Source organism: Mirounga leonina, unplaced genomic scaffold (genome assembly GCF_011800145.1).
Source record: "Mirounga leonina isolate KUSES-001 unplaced genomic scaffold, KU_Mleo_1.0 Mir_201, whole genome shotgun sequence".
Classification (NCBI taxonomy): Eukaryota; Metazoa; Chordata; class Mammalia; order Carnivora; family Phocidae; genus Mirounga; species Mirounga leonina.
In genome coordinates this window covers 11,816,453-11,836,134 of record NW_023270504.1, presented here as the reverse complement: position 1 = coordinate 11,836,134, position 19,682 = coordinate 11,816,453, and the positions used below count along the sequence as shown (strand labels likewise).

At 37.7% G+C, this 19,682-nt stretch overlaps 1 protein-coding gene across 4 annotated transcripts in view; it reads right to left on the bottom strand.

The window, feature by feature from the left end:
* Window positions 1-8,988: 8,988 nt before the first annotated feature.
* Window positions 8,989-19,682, bottom strand: part of C2CD5 (C2 calcium dependent domain containing 5) — a 101,068-nt gene continuing 90,374 nt past the window's right edge. Inside the window, exons 23-27 of one of the 4 annotated variants that reach the window (XM_035028076.1) lie at window positions 15,975-16,025; window positions 14,978-15,079; window positions 13,470-13,660; window positions 10,383-10,529; window positions 8,989-9,714 (exon numbers count right to left, since the gene is read on the bottom strand). In XM_035028076.1, the coding sequence (XP_034883967.1) occupies window positions 9,583-9,714; window positions 10,383-10,529; window positions 13,470-13,660; window positions 14,978-15,079; window positions 15,975-16,025 (623 nt within the window). In that variant the 3' untranslated portion in view covers window positions 8,989-9,582. The remainder of the gene's footprint in view (window positions 9,715-10,382; window positions 10,530-13,469; window positions 13,661-14,977; window positions 15,080-15,974; window positions 16,026-19,682) is intronic. The other 3 variants (XM_035028077.1, XM_035028078.1, XM_035028079.1) reach the window with 3 other exon arrangements.

Sequence of the window (19,682 nt, the reverse complement as noted above, 5' to 3'; positions counted from 1 at the left end):
AGTCAAAGAGGAAGTTAAAAGGAAATTATATAATATTTTTAATTTAATGTAAATTTTTTAAAATGCATCAAAATTTGGAGATATTATTAAAGTAGTATATAGAGGGAAATGTATCAGATTAAATACTTATATTAGAAAAGAAGAAAGGTCTCAAATCAATGATCTGCTTCCACCTTAAGAAACTAGAAAAATAAGGGCAAATTAAATCAAAAGCAAGCATATTAAGGAAATATAAAGATAAAAGTAGAATCAAATAAAATTGAAAACAGAGGAAAAACCAACAGAGAGAAATCAATGAAGCTGAAAGCTGGTTCTTTGAAAAGATCAATAAATGAGATGAACTTCTAGCTAAACTGATCAAGAAAAAAAGTGAGAAGCCACAAATTACCTATATTGGGAATGAAAGAAGATACATCACTACAGAACCACAGGTATTAAAAAAATAATAAGGAAACAGTATTAATAATTTTTTACCAATAGGGGCGCCTGGGTGGCTCAGTTGGTTGGGCAACTGCCTTCGGCTCAGGTCATGATCCTGGAGTCCCTGGATCGAGTCCCGCATCGGGCTCCCTGCTCGGCGGGGAGTCTGCTTCTCCCTCTGACCCTCCTCCCTCTCATGTACTCGCTCTGTCTCATTCTCTCTCTCTCAAATAAATAAATAAAATCTTTAAAAAAATAATAATAATAATTTTTTACCAATAAATTTGACAATTTAGAAGAAACGGACAAATTCCTTAGATACAAACTACCAAAGGTTACACAAGAAGAAAAAGATAACCTGAATAGCCCATAACTATTAATAAAACCAATTTTTGGGTTACAGACATTCCAACAAAGAAAACTCAAATTTGCCAGCTTTATGGCATATTCTATCACACATTTACGGAATAAATAGCATCAATTATAGACAAACTCTTCAGGAAAACAGAAAAGGAGGGAACATTTGGTTTAACATTTGAAAATCAGTAAGTGTAATCACCATATCAATAAACTAAAGAAGAAGATTAATATGATCATCTCAGTAGGAGAATAAGCATTTGACAAAATTCAAAGAAGTCCTTGGGAAAACCCACAGATAACATCATACTTAATAGTGAAAGACTGATTGGCTACCCCGGAGATCTGGAAAAAGTTAGGATGCCCATTCTTACCATTCTACGTCATACTTAATATTTAAACCACTCTACATTATACTGGGTATTTTAATAAGCTGATTGTTAATAAGGCCATTTTGGTAAGGAGCAAGAAAAATAAATAATATTCATTCAGAGTCCCGATGCACAATCATGACAATGACTGTCTACATAAAAACCTTATATAATAACCAAAAAAAGCTACTAGAATCAATACACAACTGCAGGATACAAGATCAATGTAAAAAATCAATTCTATTTGTATACACTAAAATAAATAACTGCTGAAAAATTAAAATTAAGGCAGTGTGCGCCCTGCGGTCCCCCGGATCTGTCTCTTGCTTCAACAGGGTTTAGACAGAACAGACCCAGGGACGCCCCTTCTACCAGCCTCCCACCACCCTGCAAACTTTTTCCCCAGGGGCAACCTTCGGAGGCTCTCCTTGGCCACCCTCTGCCTCTGGGACCAGCCAACATCCTATTTTGAGCTTAGCTCCTTAAGAAACTAGAAAAATAAGGGCAAATTAAATCAAAAGCAAGCATATTAAGGAAATATGAAGATAAAAGTAGAATCAGATAAAATTGAAAACAGATCAATCAACCCATGAGCTCCCGGATTCCTCAGAATTAATCCCCCCAGATGGAGACCACCGTCAACCGCCTGGTCAACATGCACCCGCAGGTCTCCAACATCTACCTCTGTCCGGGCTTCTATTTCCACTGTGGTGATGAGGTGGCTCTGCAGAGGGTTAGCGAGAGCTGGCTGAGAAGCGCGAGGGCACTGACCTTCTCTAGAAGATGCAAAACCAGCGCGGAAGCCGGCTCTCTTCTAGGACTTGTAGAAACTGCCGAGATGACAAGATGAGTAGCGTAAAACCACGGACGTGACGGCACCTGCCGCGGTCGCGGCGAAGAACCGGAAGCCAGCGCTCCCGCTCCGCGTGCCCGGCTCCCGTCTGCGCAGACGCGCGTCTCGGGGACTTGCCGCAGACCCGCTGCCTCGGAGAGGAAGGGGAAGCTCTTCGCGAAGGTGGCGAGCCCCTGAGTCAGCTCCGCAGGCCGGCCGGGCTGGGCGGGTATCTCTTCCTCTGGGAAAGCCTCCGGAGCCCAGCGGCCTCTGAGGGGCCCCTCGGGCATCCCCCTGGTGCCAGGGCTCGAGCCGGAGCCGCTCCCTGCAGCCGCTAGGCAGCATTCTGACCACCCTGGCGCCCTCGCCCAAGCTGTGGACCAGATGGAAACAATAAAGCTTTTTGCAGCAGAAAAGAGAAAAGAACGTTAAAACAGTACCATTTATAATAGGACCAAAAAACATGGAGTACTTAGATATAACCCCCCCCAACACACACACACACAAGGTTTGTGCAAGATTTATGTATTGAAAACTACAAAATATTGACGAAAGAAAGTAAACAAAACCTAAATGAAGAGAAATAGCATGTTCATGGATTAAAAGACTCAAGATTGTCAATTATCCCTAAACTGATCTATAGATTCAACACAAACCCAATTTTAAAAAGCAGGATTTTTTTTTTTTTTTTTAAAGATTTTATTGAGAGAGAGAACAAGCATATGGGAGAGGCAGAGCGAGACGGAAAAGCAGGATCCCCGCTGAGCAGGGAGACCGATGCGGGGCTCGATCCCAGGACCCTGGGATCATGACCTGAGCCGAAGGCAGTCGCTTAACCAACTGAGCCACCCAGGTGCCCCAGCAGGATTTTTTTTTAACATAAAGCTATCCTAAAATTTATATGGAAAAAACAGAGGAACTAAAATTGTCAGAAATAGGGCGCCTGGGTGGCTCAGTTGGTTAAGCGACTGCCTTCGGCTCAGGTCATGATCCTGGAGTCCCGGGATCGAGTCCCACATCGGGCTCCCTGCTCGGCAGGGAGTCTGCTTCTCCCTCTGACCCTCCCCCCCTCATGCTCTCTCTCTCTCTCTCAAATAAATAAATAAAATCTTTAAAAAAAAATAAAATAAAATAAAATAGTCAGAAATATTTTTTAAGAATGTGAACCAAGTTTTAAGACTCACATTCTTTGATTTCCAGACCTACTATAAAATTAGAAGAATCAAGATCGTGTAATATTAGAAAAAAGGTAGATATGTGGAACACATGACAGATCCAGAAAGAAATCCATACATCTATATGTGGTCAACCAATTAATCAATTTTCAGCAAAGATGCCAAGTCAATCAAATGTAGAAAAGTTCGTCTTTTCAACAAATTGTGCTCAGCAATTGGATATCCATGTGCAAAAAAGAGAGGGAAAGGGGGAGAAAAGCCTTAACCCATACCTCACATCATATACAAAATATAACTTGAAATGATCATGTACCTAAAAGTAAAGCCAAAAACTGAAATTTCTAGAAAACCTTTGCAATGTTGGGTTAGGCAAAAATTTCTTAGAACACAGAAAGCACAAACCACAAAAGAAAAAAAAGTCGACTTCATCAAAATTAAAAATTTCTGTTCCCCAAAAGACAACGTTTGAAGAATGCAAAATAAGCCACAGACTGAGAGAAAATGTCTGCAAAATACGTATTAAAAAACCAACCAACCAACCTCTGATATCTAGAATTTATAGGAAGCTCTCACAACTCCATTGACAGTTGAATTGAGCACTAGGAACTGAAACTTGGCAGGCTTCCTTGTCCTGGAGGAAATAGGACTACCTGCTAAAGAATCAAGCAAACCTTTGCAGGAATCTTGGCGTCATCACCGCAGGAGACCAGCATCGACTGTTTTACTGTGCGGAACCCATTCCAACAGCGACATCATGTGGCAGTGAGAAGCTAACGCAACAGTGTTCCACAGACCTTCCTGAGGCTTAACGTTAAAAGCTTGGGTGGGGAAGCTGCTCTTAAAGTCCTGAGGACTACGGTGAGCCCCTAGAGTTCTTGGACAATTTTAGAAGTGGAGACGACTTCAAAGGTGAGAGATTCTGGATTTATCCTAATTAGTTGGGTGGGTATTCAAAAAAATTAATTAGAAAAATAAAAGAGATATGACTGTACTTATATCCTGAGTTTGTGAAGCATTTCATATTACCATAAATAGCACTATATTGTAATTTTATACTTTATATATGGCCATAGTTTAAATTTATAAGAACTTTGTAACAAACTATCGCCAACTTAGTGGCTTAAATAAGTTTATTATCTTACAGTTCCATAGGTCAGAAATCTGATATGGGTCTTGTAAGGCTAAAATCAAGCCACTAGCAGGGTTCTGTTCCTTTCTGGAGGCTCTAAGGAAGACTCCATCTCCTTGCCGGTTTGAGTTGTTAAAATTCAGTTCCTTGCAGTTATAGAACTGAGAACCCCGTTTTCTTGCTAGCTGTCAGCTGAGGGCCATTCCTGGAGTCTAGAGGCCACCCATATTTCTCAGCTTGTTGCTCCCTTCTAACTTCTTCAAAGCCAGGAATGGCAGCTTGAGTCCATCTCTCATAGAATCTCTCTCACCTACTCTTCTACCCTCCTCTTCCATTTTTGAGGATTCCTATGATTAGAATCTAGGACCCTTGCAGATAACCATAGATAATTTCCCCATCTCCAGGTCTTTAACTTTGTCACATCTGCAAAGTCCCTTTTGTCCTGTAAGGTAATATATTCATAGGTTCTGAAAATTAGGCTGTGGACATCTTTGAGGGGGTGGGGTTATTCTGCCTACCATAGATATATTGGTGTGGTTTTTTTTTTAAAGATCTTTTATTTTTAAGTAATCGCCACACCCAACGGGGGGCCTGAACCCACAACCCCAAGATCAAGACTCACGTGCTCCACCAACTGAACCAGCCAGGCACCCCTAGGTTTTTTAATATTTAAAAATCTAATCTTAAAAATATCTTGACTTGGGGCGCCTGGGTGGCTCAGATGGTTAGGCGTCTGCCTTCAGCTCAAGTCATGATCCCAGGGTCCCGGGATGGAGTCCCACATCGGGCTCCCGGCTCAGCGGGGAGCCTGCTTCTCCCTCTGACCCTCTCCCCTCTCATGCTCTCTCTCTCGCTCGCTCTCTAAAAAATAAATAAAATCTTAAAAAAAAAAAAATCTTGACTTTCCTACTGGGGAAAAGGCAAATTTTTAGATAGCATTTACCCAATTATTCCTAATCTCTATTTCGGCCTGGTTCCTTATTCCCCTCCATTGATTCTATACTAGGGGTTTCAATGTTTCAATAAACCTCCTGAGGTAGTATGCAGAATATCAAGTGTTTCCTATTTTTCTGGGGAAAAGTTGCAGAGTTTAAATCAGATTCTCAAAGTACTCTGTGAAAGCCTCTCCCCGGGGGGTGGGGGAGGAAGGAGGGAAACTACAAAACTGTTTGTAAATAATGTGTTACTTTCATATAACATGCATTTTCAAGCCTCCACACTTTTATGCATCTTGTTCTATGAAATTGGGTGGTGTAGTGGAAAAGGTATAGGCTTTGAATCTCCCTCAGGTATCTGGCTCAAGCTAAGACTGACTAAATGTGATGGCATTTATCTAGTAAGAAATAAGGAAGGGTATCAAGTTTGGTGGGGAGCCACCGAGATGAGAGCAATTCAGGACATGTTTGATGAACCTTCAACCTTCGAGATAACCAAAAAATCAAGGGGAGATCATCTTAATTAAGGGAATCTAAGAAAGAAAAGGTAGTCATATTGTCCATAATAAAATTAAATGTTTGGATATGATAAAAAGGTAGCATAAATTATGTTGATGGACAACAAAATAAGGGGAAATTTTGTCAAACACATGGCAAATTACCAACAAGAAAGGTAAATTCCAAAGAGAAGTTCAATTTTCACAGAAAAGTGCCAACTCAATTTAAAAAATCGCTTTATTCATAATAGCCGAAAATGTCTATATGTAGATGCACCCACTACACTAGGTGAAAGTTATCAAGCATAAAATCCCGGAGCACCTGGGTGGCTCAGTTGGTTAAGCGTCTGCCTTCAACTCAGGTCATGATCCCAGGGTCCTGGAATCTATCTCCAAGGAGGGAGCCTGTTTCTCCCCACCCCACCCCCCATCCCCTTGTACTCTCTCTCTTACTCTCTCTCCTCTCAAATAAATAAAATCTTAAAAAAAGAAAAAAAGCACAAGATCCCATTTACACAAAAGAAGTGGACTGACTGCCAAAGGGCAGAAGGAAAACCTGGGGCGATGGAAATGTGTTTTTTTTTTTTTCATGTGTGTGCATGTGTGTGTGTGAAATGGAAATGTTCTCTTGTGTGATGGGGATGTTCTTTACCTTGGTTACACAACTGAACCTATTTGTCAGAGCCCCTTGAACTGTACATTTAGATTAATTTTACTGAATGTAAACTATCACTCCTTAGCAGATTATTAATAGAGATGTGATGGGAAAGAGGAGAAAGCCAGGCAAAAAGGTAAAAAATAAAGCCACTCTATTTAAAATTGTGTATATAATCCCATCTATACATTAATGAAAAATTGTATGTATGTATAAAAAAAGCTTGTCAGCAACCCAATACTTGTATCATTGGCATACAAAGGGCAGAGGAGTTGGAAGCCAGATGGCAATGGATTAGGGAAAAGAAGGAGATGGAAGAAGTGGGACAGTGCAGTTAGCAAATCTAACATGGGCTAAGTTTTGTAGTTTACCCTTGGAGCAGTAATAACGAATGAAAGAGATACATGGGAGGCCTGCTATAAATACTGTAACTGGCCTCAGTATTCCCAAAAGAGTGAGTGCCAGCACATCTGTAAAAATGATCATTTTTGAGGAATCCACACGAAGGAAAGAGCAGCAGCTCTTGGCGTACAGGGCAACATTAGCTTTTCCGCAAGAAGCCTAGCTTTGCATGGGCTGATTACGCTTCAGAGGTAGAGCACATGAGCAAATGGCCCATGTGAGTGGACAGAGAGCAAGCCTGAGTAGTTAAGGAAAGTCTAGCTCTTTTAGAAATCAGCGCAGGCCTCTGTTGAGTATACAACTGTTCATACCAAAATGGAGCGAATGCCACCCAGCTACTTTTACGTTCAAGAATTAGTAATAATGCGTGGGGCGCGCCTGGGGGGCTCAGTCGGTTAAGCGACTTCTGACTTCTCCCTCTCCCACTGCCCCTCTCCCTGCTCATGCTCTCTCTCGAACTCTCTCAAATAAATAAAATCTTTTAAAAAAATAAAAATAAGGGGCGCCTGGGTGGCTCAGTTGGTTGGGCGACTGCCTTCGGCTCAGGTCATGATCCTGGAGTCCCGGGATCGAGTCCCGCATCGGGCTCCCTGCTCGGCGGGGAGTCTGCTTCTCCCTCTGACCCTCCCCCCTCTCATGTACTCTATCTCTCTCTCATTCTCGCTCTCTCACATAAATAAATAAATAAATCTTTAAAAAAATAATAAAAAAAATAAAAATAAAAATAAATTATCATTTCCTTTGGGAAGCTACCTCCATCTCAAGCTGTGCCTACCTTCTCACTTAATAGTGTGGGTTTCAGAGCCAGATTGCCTGTGCTTGAATCTTTTGGCAGATCAAACTCTCTACTCAGTTTCCTCAACTATAAAATAGGGCTTAACTATGATATTTACCTCTACCTCATAGGGTTTCTGTAAAGATTAAAAGGGTTAATACAAAAATACATTTATTAGGGACGCCTGGGTGGCTGAGTCGGTTAAGCATCTTTGGCTCAGGTCATGATCTCAGGGTCCTGGGATCGAGCCCTGCATCGGGCTTCCCTGCTCAGCGGGGAAACTGCTTCTCCCTCTGCTGCTGTTCCCCCTGCTTGTGCTCGCTTTCTCTCTGACAAATAAAATCTTTAAAATTATATATATATACATATATATATATTACACTGCCTGGCATATAGTAAGCATTCAGTAAACATTAACATTAGCAATTGTTATAGTGTGTGTATATACATATACACACACAATACATAAACATATATATACCACATATATATGAATAGTAGGTATAGTATATATATACACACACACACATATATATACATACACACAGCACATTTTACAAATTATTTACTTGTGTGGCCACTGAAAATAAGCTCCGAGATCATAGGAACCTAAGCGTGTTTTGTTCACTGCCTCAAACTATGCCCTGGGATCTAGTAGGCATTCAGTAGTTGTTGAATGTGAATACCTACCGACCAAAGACCATGAAAGTGCCCCAAGGATTACAGTAGCTACACAATGGATGTTTGCTGACTGCAGGAATGAATGGAGGTGACCAGATGGAAAGTGATTTCAGACTACTGGCAGTCCTACACTACACAAAGGAGGCAAACAAGAGATTTAGCAATATTCCAGTTTATAAACTTTTTATTTAAAAAATAAAATTATACACAAAATACAGAAAAATATTGACACCTGTGATAACAAGGAAATGACTCCTAATCTTTAGGGTAGTTTGTTATCCTGAAAGAGCAAAATCATAAGTTTTATAAAGAAATTTTATTGTGCAAAGGAGGAATGTACTTTGTATGCTTCATTTACAATAGGTATTTGGCATTGACAGAAAAAGTATTTCTATGTATACATTCAACACTTTGCAGCATAATTACATTCAAGTTACATTTCCAAATTCTATGCCAAATACAATCTAACTCACCATCAAAAATCCCTAAGATATAATTCTGTTTATTTGGTAGGAGTGCAGTATGATTCTATCAGAAATAATTTTATGCTCCTACTAGATCAATTATACCTTAACTACTTCAACAAAATTCACTGACCTTTTCCTTCCAGTTGAAGCCAAGCCTCTTCTAGACAAATTAAGCACTAATAAAATTTGGCCAGTTACAAAATTACATAGTTTTTTCCTCCCTCCTTACAGACATTATTAGAACTTTCAATGGAAGGACACTGGCTCTAATAAATTACTTTTTCTTTTACAGTAGTTAGGACATAGTATGGATACAAGTTGCAGAATTTTAACTTCTTTTTAAAAGATGGCTGAAGCACTCTTCCTTTCGGTTGTTACCAAATTCCAAATTCAGTTGTTCTCAAAATAAAACATATTAGGAAACCCACATAGTGTTCTCAAACTTTTCTGCATTTTCTCACACATTCCTCAAATCAGATTTTTTTTATTCATTGACAATTTGTAAATTTCTTAGTTTCTCTCAATTACACTAGGATAGCTATTATAATTTTGATGATTTGACCATTTTATTTCTAAGTATGATTTTATTTAAGTCAATATAAATTACCAATAACTTCCATCTCTGCTACAGTTCTCTGAGAAATCTATCTGAACTTAGTGAGGAGTCAAGATTCCATGGGGCCTGACTAGGACTGGCAAACAAAACATCAGGATTTGAGAATTCTCATGCCTCCAAGAGATTCCAGATAAATCAAATCACCCATAATGTACCAATTCTTTCTTAATTATCTCAAATAAGTTCATTTTTAAAAGTCCAGTAAGATAATTAAAGACAAAACAATGGAGACAGATGGATTTCATTGAGTTGAGCTCTTTCTGATTTACTTCAGGTTGTAACTTCTCCTCCAGCACATGATGGGGGGCAGTTGGTAGTAGGCTGCTGAGTTGACACCACTTCTAATTCAGATTCACGAACAAAAACCACTGCATCACCACTCACATTTATAAGACACTGTGCCTATACAAACAACAGGAAATGTTCAATCACCAACCCAACAATCTGCTCATAATTTTCTGTTATTTTAGGGCCAGTGCTACATAGCTGAAAAAGCACAGGCTTTTAAGTCACTTGGAAAAGATAGACAACCCAACAGAAAAATGAACAAAGGGAAAAAAAGGAAGGCAACTCACAAGAAAGGAAACTCAAAAAAACCCCACTGATAGAATTAAATTTTTTAAAGGAAACTTTAACAATTCTAAGTGAGCTATTATATGAACAATACTGATAAAAGGAATTTATTCTAAAATTAATCCTAAGCAACAATTCTTTGCCCCCACTAACAGAAGTATTTATTAGGGATAATAATCGGGACGTACCACTACGTACCACTACGGCGATTAGAACTAGACAGAACATAGTCCAAACTAAAGGTTGTCTCTCACAGTAACTTAGAAGCTAAACTTCCAGAGGTATTTAAGAATACCCAGATGTGAAAACAGCATCTGATCTATATATGACCATGGTTATTAATATATTTGTTAAAACATGTTTCAAGCATCTGGAAACAAAAAGTTCTGAAGAGCAATTCTCTTTGGTGGAGGTTGGGGGGAGGGTGGGAGATGGGAAAGCCATAGGGGAGGGAAATCCTCAGGTTCCCCCAAAAGAAGTTTTTGACTACATCTCACCTGGTTTTTATTTGGATTCTCCATGAAGACACACTGCTTCATTATGTAGGAGACAACAGCATTCCCTCCTAATGCAGCAACATGAGCTCTCACCATTGCAAACACTTCAGCAATAAAAGCATGGAGAAAACCACTGACTCCTCCTTCCTAGAAAATAATATGAAAGAAAATCAAACTGTAGACATGAATGTATATAAAATGCCAAAAATATATATACTAAAAATCTTAAATAATCTTAATATAATGGATGGATCATTTTAATTTCCCTCATAACAGGGATTTGTTACATGAATGAACAAACAAACCTTTACTGAACACATGTCTGTGATGGGGATTAATATCCTTACTTCACAGATGATGAAACTGATGTCAGAGAATGTGTCATATGCCCATGACTATGACCACATAGGTAATAAAAAATGGCAGAGCAAGAATTCAAACTGTTTCTCCAATGTCAACGTCTCCATCAAATCATTCCTATCACTCACAGAAATTGAAGGTAAATATAAACAATAAAACTGCTCTGCTCTCCATCTCTCCCATTCTGAAGCATGTTCCAAGTACACTTGCCTTTTTATCAGTTTCTCAAACCTATCAAGCACTTTTCCTGCCTCAGGTCCATGCTGTACATGCTGTTTCTGAAGGTTCCTCACCCAATTTTCCATCAGGATAACTCTTATCAATTCTTCAGGTCCCTGTTTATATGTAACTTTCTCAGAGAAATGTTCCCTAACTATCAGATCTAAATTAAGATCCCCAGCTGAATTCCCTGATAGCCTCTGTTGTATTTCTTTATATTACTATCACTAGTAATACATTAGTTACATGATTATTTGTTGCATGCTCACCATGCTCCGTTTCACTAGACTGTAAATTCCATCAGGCCAGAGACTGCCATCTGTTTTGCTCACAACTATATGCTAACACCTAGTTCAATAGGTGCACACACTAAGCATTCCATACATATTTGTTAGGAAATGAAATCCAATAGTTTAGGGAATGTTTTCAGTATTCAAAAATAAAACAGAAACCAAAGTCTAGCAGAGAGCCTAAAATGCTTTAGAACCTAAGTTTTCCATGAATTCTACTGGAGGTTATTTACAGTCAAGGAAGAAATTTCCAACTTTAAACTAGAAGTTAAGGGCAAAATTTAATGCACTGTTAAAAAAAAACATTTGACCAGATCACACCTTACTAAAAAGCCAGGGGATCCTATATATAGATCCTACATATAAAGGTAGCTCTTTATAATTAAGGAATTGAGGTATTTCAGCCTACCTCCAACTCAGTCATAGCTCAGTACATTTTTTTTCTTTTACTTGTATCTGTTTTCCTCCTGCCTTTTAAATCTCGAAATTCTGATGGCAGAGTACCAAAGACTACAGAGGGGTAATTCTTAGAAGATTACAAAATAGAAAGCAAATAACTTATCAAGCAATGAATAAATTTGGGATATTATGCCATCCAGTTAATATTACAATTCTCTGTTGAAAGGAAATCTACTATGAAGCAACATTTTGGGGTATGGCTGCTTAAGCAGTAGAGAAGGCACTTAGGAAATAAAATTTTATGGACTACAATAATGCAATATCCATGTACTATTAAGAGCAACTGGAAAGTTAATTCACCAATCTATACCAGCTTCTCACACCCAATTTTGTCAAACTTAAATGGGCTTAGAAGTGTCACCTATTTTAATTCTATATTAAAAAGGGTTTTGAGAATATATTAAGTGTCTTTTCCATCTCAACACAATTAGAATATGCTTTAAAACCTAATGTATCATAAAGGAAACATCTAACCAATCTGTCAGAAGTCATTCCTTCATTTACACAAAAATAACTATGTCTACTCTGCCAGGCACTGTGCCAGGTACAGGATGGTGAGCATGATATTAAAAAATAGTATGAGGGCTGGGGTGCCTGGGTGGCTTAGGGGGTTAAAAGTCCAACTCTTGATCTCAGCTCAGATCTTGATCTCAGGGTCATGAGTTCAAACCCCATTATGGAGCCTACTTAAAAAAATAGCATGAGGGCTATTATTTCTAAGAAAGTATAGAAACACTGATGGTGAGACAATGGGAAAAAAGCATAGTTAAGTCATCTTTATAATGCACACACTTTTAAAAAATACAAACTGCTCAAGAGTTTACTGGGTTTCATACCTATTCAATAAAAAATTTCCCTATTCACAATATTAATTTGCTCTAGCCTTATTTCATAATGTAAGACACAATATAATTTTTTTCTTGAATTTAAATTCCTGTGTAATTAAAGATATAATAGGCTGACTGTAATTCTTAGATTTGACCACATCAAAACATTTATAACTATGGTTATACAGTAAGGTAAGAATTTGAATAAACGGCATTCTCATGTACTTTTGGAGAGGTGGGAATAAAATGAGCAGCCGCATTCTTTTGCAGGGAGAGAAAATGATAAACTATCCCCACAGACATCTATCTATAATATAGTCCCTTATGATTTCTAAATGTAAGGCCTTAAAAACTGTTATTTAGGGGCGCCTGGGTGGCTCAGTCGGTTAAGCGACTGCCTTGGGCTCAGGTCATGATCCTGGAGTCCCGGGATCGAGTCCCGCATCGGGCTCCCTGCTCGGCAGGGAGTCTGCTTCTCCCTCTGACCCTCCTCCCTCTCATGCTCTCTGTCTCTCATTCTCTCTCTCTCAAATAAATAAATAAAATCTTAAAAAAAACCTGTTATTTAAATATATCTCAGACAAATAACTGAGCAAACTAAGCTGTTCTTTCAGGCTGTTTCAAATCTCTAATCAAACATAGATCAATTTACTTGTTTTATTTATCCTATGATAAGGATCTGGGATTTCTAATAATAAATGAAATTAAATCCAACATAACTCTTGTGATAATACTAGGTGCTATATGAAATTTAGTAAGTCTAATCTAGAATCAATCCATACAGGTTATTGAAAACAAAACAAAACAAAAAGGTGTGGGTATGCGCACACGTGTGTGATTACTTTGGCAAAAAATAACAATCTGGAATTTGTTTGGTTTTGTTACTGATGTCTTCAATCAGAAAATTCATAAAAACAATGTTATAAAATTACCTCACGAAGAGAAGTGGTTTCCCGAATAAAAAACATGTTAATTATCCCAAGATATTTAGTTATTTTTGCTCCAGGAATAAAAGAAAGAGGTGTCATCTTAACAACCCCAACTGTAGTATTTGCACAAGGTGGAGTTGAGCGGTTCCGGAAATTTCCTTCACCCATAGGACTTGCTTTTTCAACTGTCACAGCTAAATTTGGAAAAAGAAGAAAAAACATCAAGATCAGGTGTTGGTAACTCAATTATTCCCTAAGGTTTCCAAATAAGTGGTGACAACATTCAGCTGTCTGTGAGGCTAAGCCATGTCATGAAAGTAAAGAAATTATCATGCACTGCATGCAGTTAAAAAGAGAGGGAAAGAATAACTTAAGAGGCAATGCTGGAATGGAATTCTTTTGGAAGAAAAATGGCATTCCTGCAAAAGAAAATGTTGATGCGGTGTAGCTACACACACAATGATCGTTATAAAGTGAAGAAAAAGAAAAAGCAGTAGAGCATTAAAAATTATCTGCTGTAGGAACAAATTATTACAAAGAGAGTGTGAAAGTTGTTATATTTCCCAGTGCAGTTTTTTCCATCTTTTTCAGCCGACTTCATCATTGTCAACTTGTAGATAAACCTTATGTTAACTAGTTGTAATAGGTTTCTTCTCCGAACCTCTTTGATCAAACTCATAATTTTAAAAACTTAACATATGACCTTGGCTGTCTAAAAGCTGATTGTTATATAAAGTAACATAAAAATAGGTACCACTTGACAAGTAACTAACATAAGCCAGACATATATATGTATATATATCTAATCCTTACAACAACGCAGCAACATAGGTATTATTATCCCCATTTTACACATGAGGAAACTGAGGCTCAGAGAAGTTAAATAACTTGTCCAAGGTCACACAGCTATTAAAATGACACTTCTAGGATCCCAAACCAGATCTGGCTGGTTCCATATCCTGTGATCTTTCCTCTAAAACATCGTTTCTTCCTTTTTAATGTAAATTCTTTCACTCAAATACATTTACCTCAGAGTCTACCAAAACACATGGAGTATAAAGAGCATGTAAGTAATGATGCTGATTCTAGCAGTGAGATAAGAATTAACTACTTTCTATTCAGAAATACCTCATTCTTTTAGCCCTTTGGATATCACTCTTAGTAAACTAACAGATGCCATCTACTACATAGTAGCTTGGGTCCTGGAAGAATGTCTCTTCAATAAGAGAGCTCATAATTTCCTTCCAGTAGAAGGATATAATATCTATTTATACACTTTTAAGAATACCTTCACAAAAAGTAAAATTTTAAAAACAATTGTACAGTTAAAATGAACAAATCAAAAGGCCCTTCAATAACTTTTGCTAAGTGACCATTAGAGTCTGCAGCTTTCACACTCCAATACATGATTGATTGGCAATGTTATTACTGGATAGTAAGGTCTAGCCTTCACCACTGGGAAATCAGGGATATGCTTCTCAGATCATAATGTGGTAGAAACATCCGCCTACTTGTCTTAATTGATCCGCGCCTTATGGTCTGAGCTTTCAGTTTAATGAGCTCTATCCAACTGCTGCATCTGTCTGCAAAGGAACTGTAATCAACTGACGTTGCTGAAAACACAGACAGAAAACAAAAGAAAAAACAAAGAAAAAATATGGATGACGTCTCTTACTCGTCATAACACTCCTTCTGATGACGTAATTTAACTGTAACTTAGAAAAAGAATGGTCCTTTTCAAGTCAGATATGACAGATAGTAGAGAGTCAAGCTTTAGACACTGATTTGTCCAAAACCAAGTTCTCAATTAGCTGGCTGAGCATTTTTGGCAATATCATAGTGGTGTGGTCGCTTAGGGGAAATGGAAACAAGGTCTAACAGAAATATCAATGAAAGGACCATACACTGCTTTAACTTTATTTCCCATTCTTTTTACTTTACAGTGTTTTAACTGTCTATATTTTATAACTTTAATTTACAATTCAAACTTTGTGAATAATTCCCTTCCCTATTTTTACCTTAAAATAAAAAAAAATATTGAGAATCAAATGCTGAAGAATACATTTTAAAAAATTACTAGTTGACTTATCTTTTATTAAAACACATTTTTTCTACCATCAGTAACAGGAAAGCCAAAGGGTCACTTTGGTCAATATTCTGTTTTCACATCTGATTTTGGCAACAAAGCTTCTGATGACATTGAGTGGGGAGGCAGGTGGGAGTCTAACAAGTTTTCCTTTTTTAAAAAAAATAGCTTTTACTATTACTGAGCTAAAAAATGTTGAAGAGCTAAGATTTTATTTTTAGAAACAGGGAAACTATTAAAATGCTAAAAATGTAAATATTAGTTTAATTAATATTTTAAAAGACACATTCTAACTATAATAAAGCCACATTTTGGTGTCTATTCCACTGTCCAGTGCATTTCTCCAATGTCTATATGTTTATGCACCACCACACTAGAATTTCACACCTTTGGTGACTATTTGCTTAATTAGACAAACTCACCTCTCTGTGCAGCTGGTATACCTGAGTTAGAACTTGCACTCTCCAGGTGTTCTAATAAGACAATATGAACAACATTAGCTTGAATGCTAAGTACAAGCCAGTATCTCTTCTTTGCTGTTTGTTAATACCTCTATAAGCCAGATGAATAAGAGGAAATCTTTATGGCTTCATTATAAAAAGCAAACCAAATAGAAGTATTTAGGTTTTAAATGCAGTTTCTATTGATTTATGAAAACTAGCTCAGTTAATAAATATCATGCCAAGGAAGACTACTTGTTACTGTAACACAAGAAGAGTTTCAGAAACATTATAGACATGAGAAAATATAAACATAGTAACAAATGTTAGTAGGATGAAAGCAGGGTGAGAAAACTGAGCAGAGAAAAGCATCAATGTATTAGGAAGAAAATCTGAAATGAAACATGGAAGGAAAATGTTTGTGTGTGGGGGGGGGAGGAGCCAATAAGATTAAAAATTACAGACCAGGCAATGACCTATGTCTCAAAGATAAACACAAACTGCTTACTTACTAGCCATAACCCTCCCCCTCGCCAACCCCCCTTCATTCAGGGACTTCACTATCAACAGCTCCCTCTGGTGGTATCAAGACATCATAGAACTAAAAAGTGCTCCCCACAGATAGAACTAGATACCAAACAGGAATCATTCCCTTTCCAGTAACCTTGTAAAAGGAGCATCCAGAATTTTCCTTAGTATTTTGTATTTTTATTATCGCTATTTAAAGTATTGTACAAATTTAAACAGCACTAATAAAAAAAACTTCATAATCTATTTTTTAAGGTTCAGACTCTACCTACATTAGCATATTTGAATTTTTGTTTCAAAGAATTTTATAACTGAAAGAATAGTGTTGCTGAGTTAGAAATAACTAAAAAAAAAAAAAACAGAATAATTTCAGTCACCCAGTTTTTTTTTAAACTTATAAATTAAGTAAATACATATTTTTATCTCTGCTTAATGTGTTAATCTTTTGGTAATATTCTTAATAAAAGTTATACCTTTTAAAGATAAGATTTGTACAGGTTTCTGCTAATTGGGTGCAATGGGAGTATCTCTCATACTCCCCCCTCTTCCCATTTTTATAAAGCAAGTGACAACTAGCTAATACTGGAAAGTGTATAGTGACTGTCATTCCTCTTATAATACTGGGCTGTTGAGTAAATAGGATCACTAGGCAGGATCCACAAAATGACTGTGAGGGTACCATGCTATGGATGTGCCCTGACCATCATGCCCTCAGACTGAAGATCTAGGCAAGAAAACGTCCTCCCTGATTCAGGATCCTGAGGAGCTTTGGAACCCGGAAGGAGATGGAACCTACAGGAAGGAGACCAGAACAGAACTGACATTCAGAAGCTTACCACATCTCTAGGGACAGCTAGTTCAGCACTGAAAAAGGCTGTAGTGCAGAAGCTGGGACAGCAAATGCTTACCCAAGCTTACAAATGCCGGGAGAGTCCCAGGACTATGCAGTACAGACTTGGAGAGTACAGACTTACATAAAATAGAGTGGGCATTAGGAATTCTGTGCAAGTTTTTAAAATGAGGGAACAGGGGGCAAAAGCTAAAAAATAATGTGAAAATTACTAAAGTGAAACTGTCTTCTATATCTCAGTATTATCTGAGTAATATGAAATTCCCCAGTAGCAACTGTGTATAACTTAATGACAAATGTCCACAACAAGAGCTTAAACATGTACAAAGTATCTGCTCTCATCCCTAAATAACAAGTGAAAAAAAAGTACACAATGATTTGTAAAATACTTGTTTTTTTTTTTTAAATAAAAATATCTTTGCAAAGACAGACAATAAAGCTGATTGAGGGTAGTTGCCTCTTGAAAAGGGAAATGAATGGAGAAGGGAGTTTGATTTTGGACTGTATGATTTTTTGGTAAGATTTGAATTTTTCACCATGCACATTTATTACTTTTCCCAAAAAATTTTACAAAGGGTGGAGAAGTGGGTCTTTTCCCTGCCTCCACATATGAATGTATTTGAATTAATATCTGAAAAAAAAGTTTTAAAATTGCAGATATTCTTTTTAAGTTTTTATTTTCATTCCAGTTAACATACAGTGTTATATTAGTTTCAATTACACAACATAGTAATTCAACAATTCCATACATCACCCAGTGCTCATCACTACAAGGGCACTCCTTAATCCCCATCATCTATTTAACCCATCCCTTCACTCCCCTCCCCACTGGTAACCATCAGATTGTTCTCTGTAATTAAGAGTCTGTTTCTCTCTCTCTTTCTTCCCTTTGTAAATTGCAGATATGCTTAAGGGAAAGGTTAAAATAGATGATTTTTTTTTTTATCTCACTTAAGGAGAGCAGATTCATCTAACATGTTTGCTAGGATCTTAATTTTTCTCTCAGAGAAAAGGCCCAAAATGAGATGGTCCTGGGAACAGCTGAACATTGGCACCTCAGACATTTGAATACCTCAGGTATCTAATGACCTCAGATTCTCAGTCACTCTGCTCTTCCAAGGTAACAGTCTTCTCAAAACAGAAGGTATTGCAGGTATTAGCTGTCTGGCTCATTGATACACTAGTAATTATGGTGAAAAAGAAATAAACCCATATGTAATCTCTAAAAAAAAAAAAAAAAAGACAACATATTTCATATTCAGGATTAGAAATCTTACTAACATCTTTTGGGCTTTGTTGAGGAGCTAATGCCCATTGTCAGCCTTATCTATGTAGAAGAGTTTGAGACAAACACTTTTTATGTAAGGTTCCCCCCATTTTGCTGCAGAAAGTCTCAATCAAGCCACACAGCAGCCCACGTCTCTTACAATTTCCTTTCCCACTGGATACAAGAAAATGATTATTTTGCTCCATTAAAAAGTCACCAGTAGGTGATAACCCTGTTATCTATAAATGAACAACCCTAGAAAGTCAGCAAGGCAAAAAGAACATAAGATTTTATTATTCTTTTAGTATACTCTAACAATATTTAACAAGGCCTATCAGTGGGGAGGGGGACTAACCTAGGTTAAAAGCAGTTGAATAGAAATGAGCATATTGATGACCAACAGAAAACAATGTGGCAAGGATTCTTCCTCCCTCAATTATACATGCTCCAGTGCTTCTGACGTTTGAGACTTCTCCATTCTTCTAAATAGTCATAACAAATGACAAAGGTATCAGCTGGCTATGATAAAGCTCTACGCTGATTACTAACTCCTCTGACAAGCTGTTCACTTTATATCATTAGAATTTACAGATCATCTTTGTTCTGAATAATTAAAAAATATCTGAGATAATCTTATCTGGTCATCTTAAGAAAATTACTAAAACTAAAAAAAGCTCCTGAAACTTCTGAAGATTCTCTGGCAGATTAAAATATATGTAATCTGGGGGGCCTGGCTGGCTCAGTGCCTACAGCATATAACTCTTAATCTTGGGGTTGTGAGTTCAAGTCCCATGATGCGCACGGATGCTACTTAAAAGAAAACATATGCAATCTGAAGTCTTTAAAAATGTATACTTTATTTAGTTATTTAAACATTCTCGGGGGCGGGGGGTAGGGGGGCGCACTTAGGTGGCTCAGTAGGTTAAGCGCGCTTGCCTTCTGTTTGGGTTGTGATCTCAGGGGTCCTGGAATCCAGCCCCGAGCTGGGCTCCCTGCTCAGCGGGGAGTCTGCTTCTCTCTCCCTCTGCCCCCTGCTCATTCTCTC